Source organism: Trachurus trachurus (genome assembly GCF_905171665.1).
Source record: "Trachurus trachurus genome assembly, chromosome: 18".
Taxonomy (NCBI): Eukaryota; Metazoa; Chordata; class Actinopteri; order Carangiformes; family Carangidae; genus Trachurus; species Trachurus trachurus.
Window position 1 is genome coordinate 2,774,809 of NC_139909.1, and position 18,621 is coordinate 2,793,429.

The following is an 18,621-nucleotide window of genomic DNA, read 5'->3' on the forward strand; positions in this document are numbered from 1 at the left end:
TGTTTTTTGGTGTGTCTTTTTGGACGAAGAAAAGTGAGCTCCGTTCTCAACCGTCATATGGACATGCAGTGCTGCACAGAGCCCCGCTGTAACTCAGAGAAGCCACGGAGGACTCTGAAACTTCTCCCAGCCCTTAGTCCACATTGAAATTTCAATTTTGGGTGAACTATCCCTTTAAGTAGGTTAATCAGTCAGATATTTTTCTCATTACACAATCCAATCGGATCACGAAATAAAATTTTGACTCCCGTTCACTTACAATGGAGATTTTTTTCCGAGTTGAGGTCCCATGGCGAGCGTTACTTCAGTTCGTCTCTCTCTATGGCCTCTACAGCTGTGACATCACAGGGCAGGAGGTCAAAGGTCACTCTTCAGCCGACTTGATGAGCACAAACATGCCTTGAATCATTTCTGAATCTGACGGTAAGACACACAGGATGCTGTTAAAAACCGTTAATCATCGTCTCAACAAGAACTAGGCCTAAAGGACACAACCGTTGTAGTTGGTGGTCAAAGTGTCGATAGATGAACATAATTTCTGCCTCCCCCTCAGTTTCCTGTTTCCTCCACGTGTCTCTACCTGCAGCTCTGACTCTCAACATCTTTGCACGTTGCTCTTGCAAAGTGTTTGGTCCATTTCACACATTTCCAACTTTGTTTGCAATAACAACCACAAAGCCTGGCAGTGACACGTTCAGGGGACAGCTGTAAACCATAGCGACAGTGGCAGTAAGAAGATAAGATTCCTTTATTTACATTTGTGCAGCAGCAAATAGCAAGAAAGAAAAAAGCAGAATAAGACTAGAAGAATACTAACATGGGCTACTGATTGATTATCCCTTCATTAGCAATTATTTAACGTTGATTGAAGACTGTATTTTATCAGTTTTGTTTAATTTCATTTGTCATTTTATTAATTTGATTATATGGTAATGTATGTAATTATTTTTATTTTTTATCTTAATGTCACTTTAAACCGTTATAAATTTTTTGTAACATTTATAGGCGATCAGTTTTATCTTTTTATGATTTTTTTTATTGTATCGATATTTATTAATAATTGTCAATAGAACAATTCATAGTTAGTTCATGATTTTTATTTTATTTTATTTTATTTTATTTTAGGGACCCAAACCACACTTCAGGGATGCAGCTGCTGTAAAATGCCACAAAAGCAGAAGAAGAACTTCACACATCCGCCTGCAGACAGAAGCTGCGACGCACACGCCATGGTCAGAGCTATAATAGCCTACAATACAATGTGCAGCAGCAGGAGTGGCGCAGTCCGTCGGTGAGACGGGATGACGACAGGACGGTTTCAAGGCTGATCTATCCGAGGGAGAGAGAGACGTCTCTTGGCGCAGTAAAAACTTCCAGGAAATGTTTCTTCAGGGTGGTTCCTGCAGTGAAACGCACCAACAGCCCCTGCCTACTATGTTAGTGTAATAATAATAATAATAATAGGCTAATGTATCCGACCGTGAATACCCTGAAGTCCCCGCAGTGCAAACTGATAATGTGATAGAGAGACACGCCCCCTATTCCTCCCTTCCAGCTGCGTACAGTCAGTTTAAATGTCTCACCGACCGTCATGTCGCCGCTGTTTCTTGGTTTCTTCTTACTGAAATACTGCTTTTTATCTGCAGCTGAAGGTGAGTGTGTATATGTGTGTGTGTTTGTTTGTGTGTGTGACGTTTCCTGTCTTCTTCTGATGACAGCTGTTTGTTATTACAGCTGATCTAGTTGATCTGAATGTGGCGGAAGTAAGAATATAAACAAATAATAACGACGGTTTGACTGACTGTCAACATCAACATCATCTACCAATGATCATTATTGTGTCTTGTGTTGTTCTACTTCTGAGGTGTTTCTGTGTGTCAAAGAGAAAGCAAAGGAATCAAAAGTGAAAGTTGTTGTATTGGGAGTTGTCTTTAGTTGGTCACAGAGAAAATAAACAAACAAACATTTTGAAGCAGTGTCTTGTCAAAATTAAGTCAAAATCTATATGAAAGGCGAGGGCTTTTAATTTGAAGGGCTGGATACTGCCAATTTCTTTTTTAAACAGTATATCCCTGTGATATCGTGGTTGGGGTTTTTTAAAGAGTTGGGTTAAGGTTAGGCTTTTGGTTCTAAAAGAGTCTCATATTAATGTGGACGAATCTACATTACCACTTGTTAATGGCTCCATTTTAGATAAATATATTGTTTTGTCTTTATAATTATTTTGATATTTAGTGGTCGACTCGCCCAGCATTTTCTACTGTCTACATTTAAGTCTAGGCTTAAAGGGAGTTGGGGTTGTATGATCTACAAATAGCCCCTAAGTACTTTAATTGCAGTAGAAGACTCTCTGCACTCCTCCCGTTAGCAACGCCAGCCCATAATAGCCCTGCCCAGAGATTTACAACATACATTGTTGTGAACAGACCCAAAGAAACGGCCTATTTTCACGGCCTAAAAGAGGTTTTACCTGGAAAAAATACACAGTTCCATTGTTCGCTCTATTATAAGTTTTTCCAGCCCTTCAAAAAAACCAACTGCTGATCGGCGGGCGCTAACCCTGGGCGGAGGGATACGTGAGTTGGTTAGGTCCAAATAAAAACTGTGTTTTTCCTGCACTTTGAAGGGCTGGAAAAAATTATATTACGGCGTAGACCCAACACCGTCGTTGAGCATTCAAAGTTCTGCGTCGAGGAACGCGTTGCTTCCGGTCACAGTAAACAATGGCAACTGAAAAACAAACGCTTTTATTGCAAATGTTGAAGTGCAGGTGACGGAGAAGACGTTTGCGGAGTTGGTCTGTCCGACCAGTCGAGGCTGAATGGGTGAATTTACCACACTGACGTTCTGAGCGGACCAATCACAGTCCTTGCGGTTCACGTTGACGTGACGCGTATTCAGGATTTTTTGGAGGTGCACGTCAGGCTACATGGCGCCGGCGCCGCAACGGAGAAGCATAAACCAGGCTTAAAGGACAATTCCAGGCGAATTCAACTCAGGGGTGTATTTTCCTAACATTTTAGGTCTAAAAGAAGGAATCTGAAGATTTTCAGTTTAATTGCTCCTGTTTTGCGGTAGTTAAGTCTGGATGTAAGTTCCGCTGTTTAGGCTGTTTACATCCCTCAAAGCCGCAATTTTTTTCCACAGACAGCGTCAGATGGAGACTCAAACATGCACTGAGAAGTTTATTTACTGCAAGCAAGCCGGCATGTTTGTAAAACTAGATCTAATTCAAAGTCTCGCGCGAGCCCGAAGTTGCAGTGCTGGTGTATTCAGATGCAGTCGGAGCTACTGTTTGTGTCATAAACACAGGAATATCAACTCTTGACTTGCTTCAAGTGTACATTTCTTTCCACAGACAGCGTCAGGTGGCGACTCAAACATGCGCCAAGAAGTTTTTTTTACTTAAAGCAAGTAGCTTATTGTTATAGTATCAGTGAGACGTTCATTTAACGGGTTAGAGCTGTAATTAAAGTAGAATAAAGCACAAAAGTGAAAGTAAAGTGCAAACACGCAGATTTTGGTCTGATCATCATCTGATGTGCATCACAACAAACTTTCTTTCTTCTCCTTCTCCGTCTCCGTCTCCCTCTTCTTATCTGAAGAGAGACGCAACTACGCAAAACAGGAGCGATTAATGTGAAAATCTTCAGATTCCTTCTTTTAGACCTAAAATGATAGGAAAATACACCCCCGAGTTGAATTCGCCTGGAATTGTCCTTTAAGGGCAGAGGATGTTGTTATGATGCCAAGTGAAGTCCTTTGAGACAAACTGTTTGTAAAAACAGGCTTTCGGTTTCCCGGACGCTGCCCGGTGGGTCATGGGAATAACGCTGCCGGATCGCAGTTAGCCGGTATGGTATCTGATCGTCTTCCAACCTCCGACTTTCATTCTTGGTTAATGAAAACATTCTTGGCAAATGTTTTCGCAGAGGCTCATGGGAAATGTAATGTGAAAACACTTGGCTTTCCAAAACTCCTTGTTTTCCCTTTAGACACCACAATAACATACTTTTTATTTCTTTGAGAGACTATCGGGAACCCAGATGAGACTGTGGCGGGCCGCCATGGGAAACACTTGGTCATTATCTGCTACGATTAGATGACTAATGACCCTAATGACCACTGTTGGTCGACCAAGAAGATCTTTGTCTGGGAGTAGCCCTACTCCTGTCTAACAGTTTCATGCTCAGTTACAGATGTGGTGAGACAGAGGAGTGGACATGACGCCATCCTTCCGTGTCACGGTCCCACAGCGGCGTCCATCACTCTGCTGGAGTGGAGCAGGATCGAACCCAAGATGGACGGATACGTCTTCTTCTACCGCAACAACCGCTCCTACGAGAGCTACCGCCATGCGACGTACCGAGGCCGGGTGGAGCTGAAGGAGGAGTCGGCCCTGAAGGACGGAGACGTCTCCGTGGTCCTGAGGAACGCCACCGTCCTCGACAGCGGGACGTACGAGTGTCGGGTCACGACCACCGAGGTGGAAGGAGGTCGGAAGAAGCACGTGGAGCAGAGCAGCCTGGTGCAGCTGACGGTCACAGACTCAGGTAGAGTCACAGAGTCAAAGGGCTCTTCACTGTAGTCAGTTCGGCAGTATGTTAGACCGAGGTGTGCCTAGAGCACTGGAAGAGAGAGTAACGACACCACCATTGACTCCTGTGGTAAGGGTTTTGCGCCCCTAGTGGCAGGATATGGGTATTGCAAAAGCGCCCAGAAAACCCATTCACTCCAATGTATGTGTGTTGCCCACTTGCTTGTAAATTGATGAAAACGGCCGAGTTTTTGTTTTTAGGTGTCTTGGTCATATCAGATTACACTTATACCTTGTTTATTACAAGGGTCCTCAATGATGCTATTAACGTGGGTGATCTATAAATGTCCTTAAATTATTGAAAATACCACACTTGCTCATTCACCAACAATGCAGAGATGTCAGTTCTTGGGCGCTTTTGCAAAACCCATATTCCTCCATCAGGAGGCGCTTCCATTGGACCAATGTGTGTCGTTACTCTCTTTTCCAGTGCTCTAGGTGCGCCGAGATGGGTGTGGCGGCGGAGCAGGGGGAGGAGTCACAGATTCAGCTTGGCGCCAAAGGGGGAGTTGTGTGTTCTACAAGTGAAGACCACTTTCAAAAAGCTGCAGTTCTCCGGCCCCTAGGGGCTGGTGTCAGAAGTGAGCAACTCTCCATTGAGCCCCATGTTAGAATAGCCGACTTTACAACTTAAAAAAACATATTTACAGCCTGGTACACTTTATGTTTTTGGTCTCTACCGATAGTTTCTACACTGTGGGGTTTTGTACCACAACCGTTTTAGTATTATTTAGGCTTCAAATTCGTGCATAAATTACGTTGAGTGACATGTTCACAGAGAGTTTACCGGCCGTTAATTGGTTGCTTCGAGTTTAGTGGGCGGGTCACGGTGCTACGTCCATTCTTTTTACAGTCTATGGTTGGCGCATTGGCAGTGGTGGACAGTAACGGAGTAAATTTACTTGAGTACTGTACTTAAGTAGCTACATATCCAGAGGATTTGTACTTTACTTGAGTATTAGATTTCTTTGGTACTTATTACTCTTACTTGAATACATTTCCAAGACAAATATTTTTACTTTTACTCAAGTTAATTCCTAGGAAGGCTGAAAAGTACTGGTTACTTTCAGGTCTTTTTCTATAATCCCATTGGACACAAGCTGTGTTTGTCAGAGAAGGAAACCCTAACCCCTAAAAGCAGCACATCAGTGCAGCTGCTTTCAAAGAGTTCATTCTCACTAACAAGAGTTAAAAGCTCCTTAAATTCATTTAGAAACAATTAGAGTCATTCACTGATGTGAAGAATAAGACATTTACTCTTTACTCTTAAAGTAAATTTAAAAGCATGTACTTTTTTACTCTTACTCGAGTAACATGTCGACTGAGCTACTTTTACTTGTAACAGAGTAAATTTTGACCACTAGTATTTGTACTCTTACTCAAGTACTGGGGTCGAGTACTCTGTTCATCTCTGCGCATTGGTAGTTTCACTGACTGGCGAACCGTGCACACACGTCACCAAAACCTCGCAGGCAGGTTTCCAGTCAGTCCTGTCAGACGTGTCCATGTCCGTGATTGGGCAGATGCTGCAAACTCTGCCCCTAATGAGCTAATGAGCCGTTGGAAGTATTAAAAAAGCCGCCGCCACTTTCAAATGTACCAACAGTTGACGCAGATATTTTGCCTCCTTGGACCTCGTAGGCTGCGACCTCTGAACTGTGACAAACTCAACGTCTGACGACTCATCACCTCCCTGACAGCTGATATCTCTCTGCTTCTCTCTGCAGGAGGCATAGGGGAGCTGAGGGAGGAGGCAGGAAACAAGGAGGGAGGAGACAAGGAGGCTGGAGACAAGGAAGGAGGAAACAAGGACGGAGGAAAAGTGGATGAATCTGTTGGTGTTGTTGGTGGTATAGTTGGTGGTGTGGTTGTTGGCATCATTGTGTTGTGTCTTGTTGCCATGGTTTTGTGGTGTAAAATCCAGCACAGACAAACACCAGATAAGAAGAGGGAGACGGAGACGGAGAAGGAGAAGGAGAAGAAAGAAAGTTTGTTGTGATGCACATCAGATGATGATCAGACCAAAATCTGCGTGTTTGCACTTTACTTTCACTTTTGTGCTTTATTCTACTTTAATTACAGCTCTAACCCGTTAAATGAATGTCTCAATAAGCTACAAAATAAAGTATCATGACAATTTGTAGAATTCTCCCTGTATGTGCAATAATTAAGTTTTTATTCTTTCTTTTTAAAATCATTTCATGCAAGGATTTTTATCCTGAAGGTGTTTTGTTCTCTGCTGTTTGTCACTGTGATCCAATAAAGGGCAACAGACAGAGTCAGTGTGGTGGATCTGTTCATCTTCCGAGCTGCTGCACCTCGTTAGCTCGTTATTTTAATGAGAAACTTCCTGTTGTAATCAGATTGAAGTTTAATTTCCTCCATCTGACGGAGCAGCGGAGACTTCCCGGGTCTTTGATATGTTTCAGACAAACACTGAGCAGAAGAAAGAAAACTAAAACTGAAGCATGAACTTCAACTTGAATGAAATGAAACAAATAAAAATAAATAGCCAAAAGAATAGCATGAATAAAACTAAACTAAAATTAATATGAGTTTGTCTGTGATGTAGTAGTGCACACCTGGGGTCAGTTTGTTTAAATCAGGGTTGAAATTATTATTATTTGCTCCAGCGTTCATCATTCCAAGTGTTTTTATTGTCTTTTACTTTCTTCTGTCTTTCTTTTTCTTTGCAAATGTATTTTTCTGTTTTTGATTTTAATGTATTTACTGTATGAATCGTGCTGCTATACAAATAAGTTAAAGCAGAAGTAAGCGATCCGGTCGTTTTGGCTAATGCTGCGTTCCAGGTAGGCTTTTGAAACCGTAAGTTACAGCTTCAAGTCACGACTTACTACTTTGTAGCGTTCCAGGCAACCCACTTGTGTTTTTCCGACCTGTTTTACCGGTGAAAGTCACTATAACGGCCACTCGTAACTTCTGACCCGTGAACTCGTACCAGATCAAACTGGTACCACTTCACAGGTCGGAAAAACACGAGTTACAAGTTGCCTTGAACGTCTTGTCAGCAGATGGAGTTAGCAGCCCCCGCCCTCGTCATGGATCTATTGGTCCTCGTCCCTACGTCACCACATTCAGGCGCATCCCTTGGCTGCACACACAGAGAGGGACCGCCCCTTTATGCCGTTCTCTCTCCTCATTGGATAAAAACTGTAGGATACGAGAAAAGTTTTCTCCTGGGCTCAGAGCAGAGCAGAGTGACTGACAGACCCGTGTTTCAGACCACTCTATGTAAGTGATTGCTGTCGGAAGATACAACTATTTAAGACTTATATTAACACAAAAATATCGCTTACTTCTGCTTTAATAGAGTGAGACCAGAGTAAAGACCATGTAAGACCCAGAACTGGACCTGGACCAGGACCAGGATCCCGCAGAGACACAGATGAACTCATGAACAACATTCCTCCTCCGTGTCGAAACGTGCAGATGTTTCTCAACAACAACTGAGCTTTTTTCCAAATAAAATGCAGAAGAAAAATGACATGTGACGACTCAGCAAGGGCCACGGGGACAGCGCATGACCGCCTCATGACACACACACACACAGAGAGACACACACACACACACTTGTGGCTGCAGGATGTATGTTGAGGATGTTTATTTATGAATGGGTCCTGTTTGGGTTTGTTGTCCGTGTGAAGAGAAGAATCAGAACCTGAATCCATTGTTATAAAGAAAGGAAGAGAAGTCAAAAGAAAACCTGGGCTGAAAAGGAGAAGGAAATTCCAGAGTGAAACAACACAGAAGTGGAGACATCTCTCCACATGGAGTTTAGTTTAACTTTTTCCTTCTGAGGTCGGAACAAACTGTTCTCAGCTGCCAACCACACACACACAGCCGCAGCCTTGTGTTGTCAGCATTGCTCCCTCTTCTGGTGGAGACATGATACTCCTCCTAATACTTACTTTTTGAATCATTATTATTACAGATTATAATATATTACATTATATAAATTATAAATAAACATAGAAACTAAACATAAGCTGCAATCATTGTTTATAAAATAAATGAATCTTTGTTATAAAGATATATATAAAAAAATGTGTTTGTGGTGATATGAATGTATAACCAAGGGAAATATGATTGTGTTTATTTATTTATTATATTTGTGAATATTATAGCTATATTATTATAGGTTCTATTGTCCTCATTGTGGTTGGACGCATGATCAATAACAATATCTGTATTTACTGTAGATGTTTCTTTTAATGTAGGCTGTAGCTACCAGTTCAAATGAATCAAACAACAAAAACATCATTTAGTAATAATAATAATAATAATAATAAAAATAAAAAAAGACAAAATGTGTGACTTGTCCAATTGAGAGAGAAATGAATAATAATTAAATAATAATAATAACAACAACTTCACCTGTAGTTTGATGGCGTCCCTGTATCTGATTGATTAGCTATCATCTTGTTACTGCTTTAAAAAAAAAAACTTTATTAACACTTATGTACAGAACAATACTGTTGTGCCAGGGGGAAAAATATATATATATATATATATATATATATATAAATATACAGAGAGTTTATGCATACCATGTATATATAAAAACATATATCTATCTATCTATCTATCTATATATATATATATATATATATATATATGAACTGGATCTTGTTTGGGTTTGTTGTTGTTCGTGTGAAGAGAAGAATCAGAACCTGAATCCATTGTTATAAAGAGTGGAACGGCACCAGAGCCGGAGGAGACGTCTCCACATGGAGTTTAACTTTAACTTTCTGCTTCAGGTTCAGGGAGTTTGGAACAAACTGATCGCGTTAGGTTTCATTTCCTCCAGCTGATGGAGCAGCAGTCTTCTTTCTTTCTTTCTTTCTTTCTTTCTTTCTTTCTTTCTTTCTTTCTTTCTTTCTTTCTTTCACTCTCTCTTTCTCTCTCTGTAGCCTACTGTATTTCTACTGTTTCTCAACAATGGCTGAGCTTTTCCAAATGAAATGCAGCCACAAGGACAGGGGATGATCAACTCATGACTCACACACGCAGCCTGAGCCCCGTGTTGAGAATTAGAGAGTATTATATGTATGTTATACATTATATAAGATATAAATAATCATAGAAAATGAAAATAAGCTGCAATCAGTGTTTAGAATATAACAGCTGTAATTATGAGAACTGTGTTTGTGATGTTATGAATGTATAACCACGGGAAATATTATTTATTATACTATTTATTATATTTGTGAATATTATAGGTATATTATTAGGTTCTATTTGCGGTTATTGTCCCGACTGTGGTTGGACAGGTGATCAATAACAATATCTGTATTTAGTAAATATTTTTTAGTAGTAGTATTTAGTAAATGGCAGCTTTAAAAAAAAAATTATACAAACAATATGATACGAACAAACAAATAAAATAGGGTTAAAATATTAATGAATAAAAACAAATGTACCGGTATGTAAACATAGCCCACATTAATTAAAATAATCATAATAGGGTGATATGTTTTCTTTTAAATAAGACAAAATGTGTCATTTTGTCATTTGTCCAATTGAGTTATTAAACTACCATCAAATAGGACCACAATGGAAACAAGCCTTTGGGCTTTGTTGTGTTTTTAATCCTTTTGAACACTTGTCTAATGTTGTTCAATAAAGTTTTCAAACAAAACTGCTGAAAATCAGCAAAGCAAATGCATATGTAGAGATTTACTGTATTATAATTTACCATGGTGATTTGAAGTGCTGCTCAGGCTCGAGGAGGCATGGATGTAGCCAGGCCTATTGTATTATTTCTATGATTCAGTGAAGTTAGACTCCACAAAGTGGTATTGGTATTTACCATAATTACCATAGCACATGAAGGCACCATTAGACTCCACAAAGTGGGCGGAGCTGCAGCGCTTATATAAAGCAGAGCGTGTGTGTGCGCGACTCACTTCAGTCGCCTACACACAGGGAACATGAAGAACCAGACCAGACCTGAGGCGCGAGCCACCGAACCGGACCAGCGGGGTCTGGACGTGAAGACGGAACCGAGCACCGGGACAGAGGAACAGGTGAGTGATGTTGTTGTTGTTGTTTGGATTTCACTGGGTTTTAGGCTCTATCCTGTAAGTAGAATCATTCATATTTCCTTCTAGCTACTGTAGCCTATGTTCATCAGACCGGACCTCACCTGCACCGATGTGACGTCACCTGGCGTCATCATCGTGATGTCACAGTTGTAGGTTAAAGGTGTTCGATTAAGGTCCGTCCCTGTTAAAGGTTAAAAACAAAGACGTGTGTGTGTGGTCGGTGCTGCGGCGCCGTGCTGTCGGGCCATAGTCTCGGGAGATGTAACACTTTCCATAATGCCTGTGTGATGTATGATGTAGCATTTAGACTCAATAACAGACTCTGCCATCTCATCCCAATTTTTTTTACCCACTCATGAATACAACACGAGAGGAAAACAACTTCTAAAGGGAAAGAGACGGAAACTAAAATGCACAAGTCTTTTAGTGTGACCGTTAAAGGACCACAGACTTGGAATGAGGTTGAGAGAACGATTAAAGAGTCTGCATCTCTTTTTTAAAAAAAGATTAAAACAAAAACTGCTGCTAAATTATGTCTAAATCAAGCTCAGCTTGCTGTTTTTTGTTTCATGTAGCCTATGTGCCTGATGTGTTGATATTGTGTCATTATTGTGTTGAACCATAAACTCTTTGTACTGATGGAATTGCCTTAGATGGTCAGGGTTAGGTTAGATTGTACGTTAGAAATAGGAATTGTTATTTGTCATAATATACTACATTGCTGTTTGATGTCCCTGGGCCCCCGTTCATAAGCTATAGAAGCTTCTGGGGTTACCCTTTTTACAAGATCATGTCTACTATATATTGTGAATTGAATTAGTATTTTCAAAATGATTTGTAAAATAAAACAAACCTTGAAACCTAGATTACAATAAACTAGAGTAGCCTACATTTTTATCCACTGTTACTTCTCTATTTCAGTATGTTAGTTCTGCATCTCGTTCCTCATGTTTCACGGTGTGAATGACAATTGAATGAAATCCATCTAAATTAAATTAAATTAAATCTATCTAACAATACGAAAACAAAATGTAATTTTGACTGACTCTAATTATCATATCACTATACCAACAAGGTTGAATATAAACACAGAGAATTACTGTAAAGATACAAAAAGCTGCAATCAAATGTGAGGAATAAATGGGCAATATTAAAACTTATTTAAATAAAAGCAGTAATTAGTATTAGAAGTGTAGAAGACTATATTTATTTACAGTTAAAGGACAATTAAGGGCAAATTCAACTCGGGCTGTATGTTCCTAACATTTTAGGTCTAACAGAAGGAATCTGAAGATTTTCAGTTTAATGTCTCCTGTTTTGCGGTAGTTATGGTCTGTCCCCGCGTCGCCACGGCAACGATGAATGGGAGCGGATGGAAGTTCCACTGCTTAGGCTGTTTCCATCCCTCAAAGCCACACAAACAAAACTAGATCTAATTCAAAGTCTGGCGGAGTCGAGACCCAAGTCGACGCTCGGTGTGTTCAGGTGCAGTGGGGAGCTCTGAAACTCTGGACTTGCTTCAAGTAAAAAAAACTTCTGGCTGCATGTTTGAGTCTCCATCTGACGCTGTCTGTGGCTTTGAGGGATGGAAACAGCCTCAGCAGCAGAACTTCAATCTGATCAATCAGATTTCTTCTTTTAGGAACATACAGCCTGAGTTGAATTTGCCCAGAACTGTCCTTTAAGGGAAATATGAAGTTATTCTAACTGGACACGTGATCAAAAACACTATCTACATTTATTTATTTTGTAATGAAAATGAAAAGATGAATGATTTATCGATGAATCAATTATGAAAATAACAAAGGGTTGTTATTATTATTATTATTATTATTATTACAGTATTACTGCTCTGACCAACCTCCAATAGACACATGAGGGGATGAACATCGTCTCTGACCAGCAGGTGGCAGCATCAGGCGAGAGGAGAGGAGAGGAGAGAGGAGGAGAGGAGAGGAGAGGAGAGGAGAGTAGAGGAGAGGAGAGGAGAGGAGAGGAGAGTAGAGGAGGAGAGGAGATAAGGGGAGAGGAGAGGAGAAGAGAGGAGGGGAGAGGAAAGGGGAGGAGAGGAGGAGAGGAGATAAGGGGAGAGGAGGGGAGAGGAGGGGAGAGGAGAGGAGAGGAGAGGAGAGGAGAGGAGAGGAGAGGAGAGGAGAGGAGAGGAGAGGAGAGGAGATAAGGGGAGAGGAGAGAGGAAAGGTAGGGGAGATGAGAGAGGAGGATAGGAGAGGGAGAGGAGAGGAGAGTAGAGGAGGAGAGGAGATAAGGGGAGAGGAGAGGAGAAGAGAGGAAAGGGGAGGAGGGGAGAGGAGATAAGGGGAGATGAGAGGAGAGGAGATAAGGGGAGAGGAGAGGAGATAAGGGGAGAGGAGGGGAGAGTAAAGGAGAGGAGGGGAGAGGAGAGGAAAGGAGAGGAGGAGAGGAGAGGAGAGGAGAGGAGGAGAGGAGATAAGGGGAGAGGAGAGGAGATAAGGGGAGAGGAGGGGAGAGGAAAGGAGAGGAGGAAAGGAGAGGAGGAGAGGAGAAGAGAGGAGAGGAAAGGAAAAGAGAGGAGAGGAGAGAGGAGGAGGGGAGGAGAGGGGAAGGGAGGAGAGGAGATGAGAGAGGAGAGAAGGAGGAAATGAGGGGAGAGGAGGAGATGAGAGGAGAGGAGAGGAGAGGAGAGGAGAGGAGAGGAGAGGAGAGGAGAGGAGAGGAGAGGAGAGGAGGGGAGAGGAGATGAGAGAGGAGAGGAGAGGAGAGGAGAGGAGAGGAGAGGAGAGGAGAGGAGAAGAGAGGAGAGGAAAGGAAAAGAGAGGAGAGGAGAGAGGAGGAGGGGAGGAGAGGGGAAGGGAGGAGAGGAGATGAGAGAGGAGAGAAGGAGGAAATAAGAGGAGAGGAGAGGAGGGGAGAGGAGAGGAGAGGAGAGGAGAGGAGAGGAGAGGAGAGGAGAGGAGAGGAGAGGAGAGGAGAGGAGGAGTTTAAATACTTCTAGGCTACTTAAGTACATTTTATATCAGAACATTATTTTTGATACTTAAATAGAGTAAATGTCAGTTACTTTAAAACTTTTACTGCAGTAATATTCTAAGTGGTGACTTTAACTTCTACCAAAGTCATTTTCTGGTAAGATACTTGGTACTTTTGTTTTATGCAAGACTTTCCAATTCAAAAATAAAGAGTATATAAGGAGGGGCAAGTCTCTCCTCAGTCTTTTTGTTGGTCATTGTGTTGATCAAGGTGTCTTGTCATGGCTGCAGGAGCTATTCAAGTTGTGCTACTTCTGTCGTGTGTGTTTGCTGCTTGGTGTCAAGCAAAGGAAGTCCTTACAGGTGAAGTGTGAGTGTGGTTGTGTGTGTGTGTGTGTGTGTGTGTGAACGTACACAACACATATTTTTGGTTTTGGGGTTGATCCGCCAGTTGTTTCGTTTGTTTATGAATGATGTGACATTTGCATCGGCGCCATGACAGGGTGCGGTCTGTACTGTGTGTGTGTTTATGTGTGCGCACGCTTTGTAACCACACAGAGTTGACTTGGAGGAAACATTTAATGGCTGTTGGTTTATTATTTTAGTGTTATGAAGCGTGACATCATTTGCAAAACATTTTAGGAACGCTGAGTTTGTAAATCTACTGGGAAAACTTCCCTCTCCCCGCCACCATCATGAGCCTGTGCTGCTAAAGCTGTAGCGCTTAGCTCGCTCTGATTTACACTCGGTTACGTTTCCACTGTGATGTTCACAAGGTCACACAAGGTAAATGTGTGACCTTCGGCAAAGAGTGTGAAATCTAGGTCACAGGTTTGGCTCGGTCGTTGTTTCTTTTCCTCTTTCTTTTTCAACTCCAGTACACAGAGCTGCTGCAGACGACTCTCAAACGCTTCCGGTTCAAGCTCAGAAGCTGACGTGGCACTGAAGCAGAGCAGTCTGGGTAAAAAAGGAAAAAAAAGAAAAGGGAGGAGATCAACAGTTGCAGGACAAAGAGAAAAGCAGTTTTATTTGTGCAGCATTTAGAGCAAGTGCAAAAAGGAAATCCTTCGAGGTTCATTCAACTCTTCTTTGTCAGATTATGGCCACAGATGTTGTTGTTGTTACTTGGTAACAGCGGTGTCATAGACTGGGGGATGTGTAGAAGTATTTCTGGCCCTAAAGTGAGTGAGTGTTGCATCAGCTTGTTGCATCAGCTTGTTCTCTCTTTGTCTCTACGGGTTCTGTCTGGGTTTTATAGCAACTTTTACAGCAATGTATCAAAATAAATCTTTATTTGAAGTTATTTTATTTATATGTCTATGGATATTCTCATTCATCCCCCCAAAAAAACTGAAAAGATTTATTTATATGGTTTTTATTTTGACACCCTTTATCTGTTTTTAGAAGATGATCTTAAGTCCAAGTGTTATTTAAGGAGCATTTATTAATTTAATTTACTGACTGATGCCGTGCATCCCAGACCTAGAACCAAATACCTGGCACTATACGTGAACTCCCAACTCTTGCCTCGTTTACTAAACTTCTCAAGACATGGCTATTAGAAAATCAGATGTGGTGATAATCCTGTCTAAGAGTGTTAATTGTATGGGGCACCACTCTGTATTTTTTTTCTTCTGTATATCGTATACATATACTTATGTATTTCAATTTCTTACAATAGTGTGCACATAATACATTTATGTATACAAATTTAGTGCAATATTAGACACACATCTGCATGTGCAATCGTGTGCCATGGGCATAGTGCAATTTAAATCAATCCTGCACTTTATTGGGGCATTGTGCAATCAGATTAATTTAATCTTGCACTCGTCACTTTAGCAAATAGCACTTTAATTAGCACTGTAGCACTTTATAACTGTTCTGTAATCTCTTGTCTGGTCCCCTTAATACTTTTCCGGCCAATTAATATACGTATGTTGTCCATGTCATATATGTTTGTGTAAGATGTCAAGGTGTTATCATGATGCATTCTCTATTGTCCTAGTCCTGCCTCTTGTACTTTTATCTTCATTGTTTTTATGTCTAACATCAACCTGCCAATGGGACTGGGGATGGAAATGAGCCACTTGGCTACAATCCCACATATTTACACAACAGTGTTCATTAATATTAATATGTACTGTTTCCATAAAAAAATCTGAAATTTGATGAGATAAATGGTATTTTACTTTATTTTTTACTGTATATTTTACTGTATTTCACTGTCTTAGTCTTTTAGTTTTTAGCTCCAGCATTACGTAAACACAAAGTGCTTTACCTCTGTGAAGCACTTTGTGTTGTACTATAAATAAAGTTTAAGTTTATAGAGTCAGAACCAGTACTTAATGTTCTGTTCTGTGTGTTTTGTCCTCTTGCTGTTCAGACCCTCGGCCGCTGGAGGTGACGGTGAAGCTCGGAGACGATGCCACCCTTCAGTGTCGAGGTCGTGAAGGTGCCGCCATTGTCCTCTTGAAGTGGACGAGAAACCAGAGCCACGTCCTCTTCTGCCGGGCCGAGGGCTGCGTTGAATCCTTCCAGGATCTGGTTTACCGCGGTCGAGCTCAAGCGGTCGATCCCAAGATGGAGCACGGAGAGGCATCGATGGTTCTGAGGAACGTCACCTTCGAAGACGCTGGGAGATTTGAGTGCCAGGTCCTGGAGGCCACAGAGGGACGGGGCAAGAGGGACACCACGATCAGAAGTGTCATCGATCTGAAGGTCGACAAAGATCCTGTTGGACCTGAACCCCCTAAAGACGGACGAGTTGGGCTGATCATTGGTCTGGTGGCGGCTGCAGCTGTTTTTGTTGTTGTTTTTGGTGTTGCTGCTGTTGTCTATGTTGTACGTCGCAGAAACCAACAGCCAACAGTGCTGTAGTTTGGGTTAAACCAGGGTTCCAGACTCACTTTTTAAACTTTTTTTTACTCTGGCCAGTCGCCCCCTAACTTAAAATGTTATGAGCACAACCAGAAAATTTAGGGGCGCAACCTGTAAATCGACTTGCAAAGCAAAGTTGATGATCATCACACACGTCGGCCTGACACCTGTGATGACAGAGTCCAGATTCTTAAAAAAAAAAAGAGAAAAAAAGGGCACTTATACTGGTTGCACATGAGCAAGTAGATGAAAAATTTACTTGCACACTCTCAAATTTATGGGTCAATATTCCTCCATTTAGGGTCAGTCTCGAGCCAAGGGTTAAAAAACTGGGTTCAGCTTATTCGGCAGCTAAAGTAGTAAGGAACATGAGTGATGTGTTTTAAAGCAAAGGAATGCTAAATGAAGAGCAGACAAATGTCACTGAGGAAGAGCTTCCAGTTTAGCATTAGCTTATTTTAGCTTAGCATTAAGCTGCTATTTGATGTTATACACTAAAATGGTAGAGATTTTTTTTTTTTGGTTGATTAAGCTTAAAAAACCTCCAATAACAGACAAGAATGTTTCACTAGTTGACAAACATTTTTTAATGTAAAAGCTGAAAAAGCACTGAGCTTTTAAACCAGGGTTCCCACTCGTCCTGGAAAACCTGGGAAACCTGGAAAATGGTTGACTAATTTTCTAGTCATGGAAAACACATGGAAAATAAGAAAAAAAAATCCGGGAAAAGCTTGATCTGCACCCTATAAGCACATTGGTCCTTGACATCTCATTTGGGAAAATTTTTGTTTACCTTCCTGCTTTGTTTATCGTGACTAAAGTGCAAAGAAGTGTTGTTGGTTTTTTTAGAGGTGAAGATGACTGATGTGCAATGACGAAGGCTACGAACACTTTAAAAAAAACGATGGTACAGAATGAAAGAGAAAGTGGGAAAAGCTAAATGCTGTTCTGAGCCATCGACTTGATGCAGAAGCATCAATCTTTAGCTGTAAGATTTTGTAAAAAAACAAAACAAACAGATAAAACGATTAGAGTGGATGGTTTTATTTAAGTTATTTAAGTCATTATTGTCAGTATAAACATGCTATTAGTTTGTGTTTGTGTAGAAGAAGAAGCTGCTGCCTCATGTTCTTCTGTTCTCATTATTGCTGTCTTGAGTTTAGAGCTGGAGTCATTCTGAAAGATGTTTGCACCAAGTGAAATGAAAGGAAGGAGCAAACACTAGTTTGAAGTATTCCGAGTTTCCGAGTTTCATTCCTCAACATTACATTCCTGTTTGCTGGAAATCTGACTCCTTGTGTGGAAATCAGAAATAAAGTGAAGGGGGAAAAAAAATACATGTGTCGTCTCTGTTTACATCTGAAACATGTCGTTAAATCTGATTTAAAAAAAACAACTCATGGAGCAGGAGATGGAATCAGAAACAGATGGGTGATGCGTTCAGGGACAGCTCAGTTAAAGGAAAAGAAAAGCCTGTGGTGTGTGATGTTTGTTTGGATGATGGAGATTTGCTGCCACCTACTGGCTGAGTGGAGTCTTAACCATGGAAACACATTGAAGCAGAATATCAAATTATATTCAAATGTATTATTATTATTATTTTTAATATAAATATAAATATGTTACCATGACCCTGATCTTTGACAACTGGCTATTGTCCAAACGTCTCCGTCTCGGACACGATGTCTCGTTGACGCCTTGAGCTAGAAATCTCCACTGAAGCAGCACTTACAGACACCAAACCTTCCAGTTTGATATTCCTGTCTATATTCTGAAGGTTTTTACAGACGGGTTTGTTGATATATCATTCACAGCCTATTCCTAAAAACATGGAAAAATTAGATGTTTTAGGGCTGGTGACAGTATTTTCTCATTTACAAAGTGATAAAAAGAGATATCCAAAATCCCCTCTGTAAAAACTTCTGACTCTAATATGTCAACAAAATAAAACAAGAATTTTGAAAGGGGCTTTATCCATTTTTCAGATTTTGGTTCTGGAAATGTATGCAAATTAGCGCATATTACATTAGATATATTTACATATTTAAATTTGACAAAACTTGTAATACAAAAAATATTTGTCCTAATGTGAGTGATAAACTTGGGAAGTTTCATGGTGATATCTGTTAGT

General features: G+C 40.9%; 3 protein-coding genes across 5 annotated transcripts in view; 1 reads left to right on the plus strand and 2 right to left on the minus strand.

Annotated features, from left to right (window-relative positions):
- Window positions 1-18,621, minus strand: part of LOC311001368 (uncharacterized protein) — a 148,307-nt gene that overhangs the window by 93,595 nt on the left and 36,091 nt on the right. The gene's annotated exons all lie outside the window — the stretch shown is intronic.
- The window catches only part of LOC311001533 (uncharacterized protein), a gene marked incomplete at its 5' end in the record, with an annotated part of 89,109 nt that overhangs the window by 51,145 nt on the left and 19,343 nt on the right, over window positions 1-18,621 (minus strand). The window lies entirely within an intron of this gene.
- On the plus strand, window positions 1,576-6,699 carry LOC311002251 (cell surface A33 antigen-like). 3 transcript variants are annotated; one of them, XM_083993540.1, is made up of 3 exons: window positions 1,576-1,652; window positions 4,194-4,553; window positions 6,325-6,699. In XM_083993540.1, exons 1-3 carry the CDS (start codon window positions 1,592-1,594, stop codon window positions 6,594-6,596), a joined length of 693 nt encoding a protein of 230 aa, XP_083849666.1. In that variant the 5' UTR covers window positions 1,576-1,591; the 3' UTR covers window positions 6,597-6,699. The 3 variants fall into 3 exon arrangements, with proteins under 3 accessions (XP_083849666.1, XP_083849668.1, XP_083849667.1); XM_083993542.1 differs by having other exon boundaries at window positions 6,334-6,699; XM_083993541.1 differs by having other exon boundaries at window positions 1,580-1,652; window positions 4,200-4,553.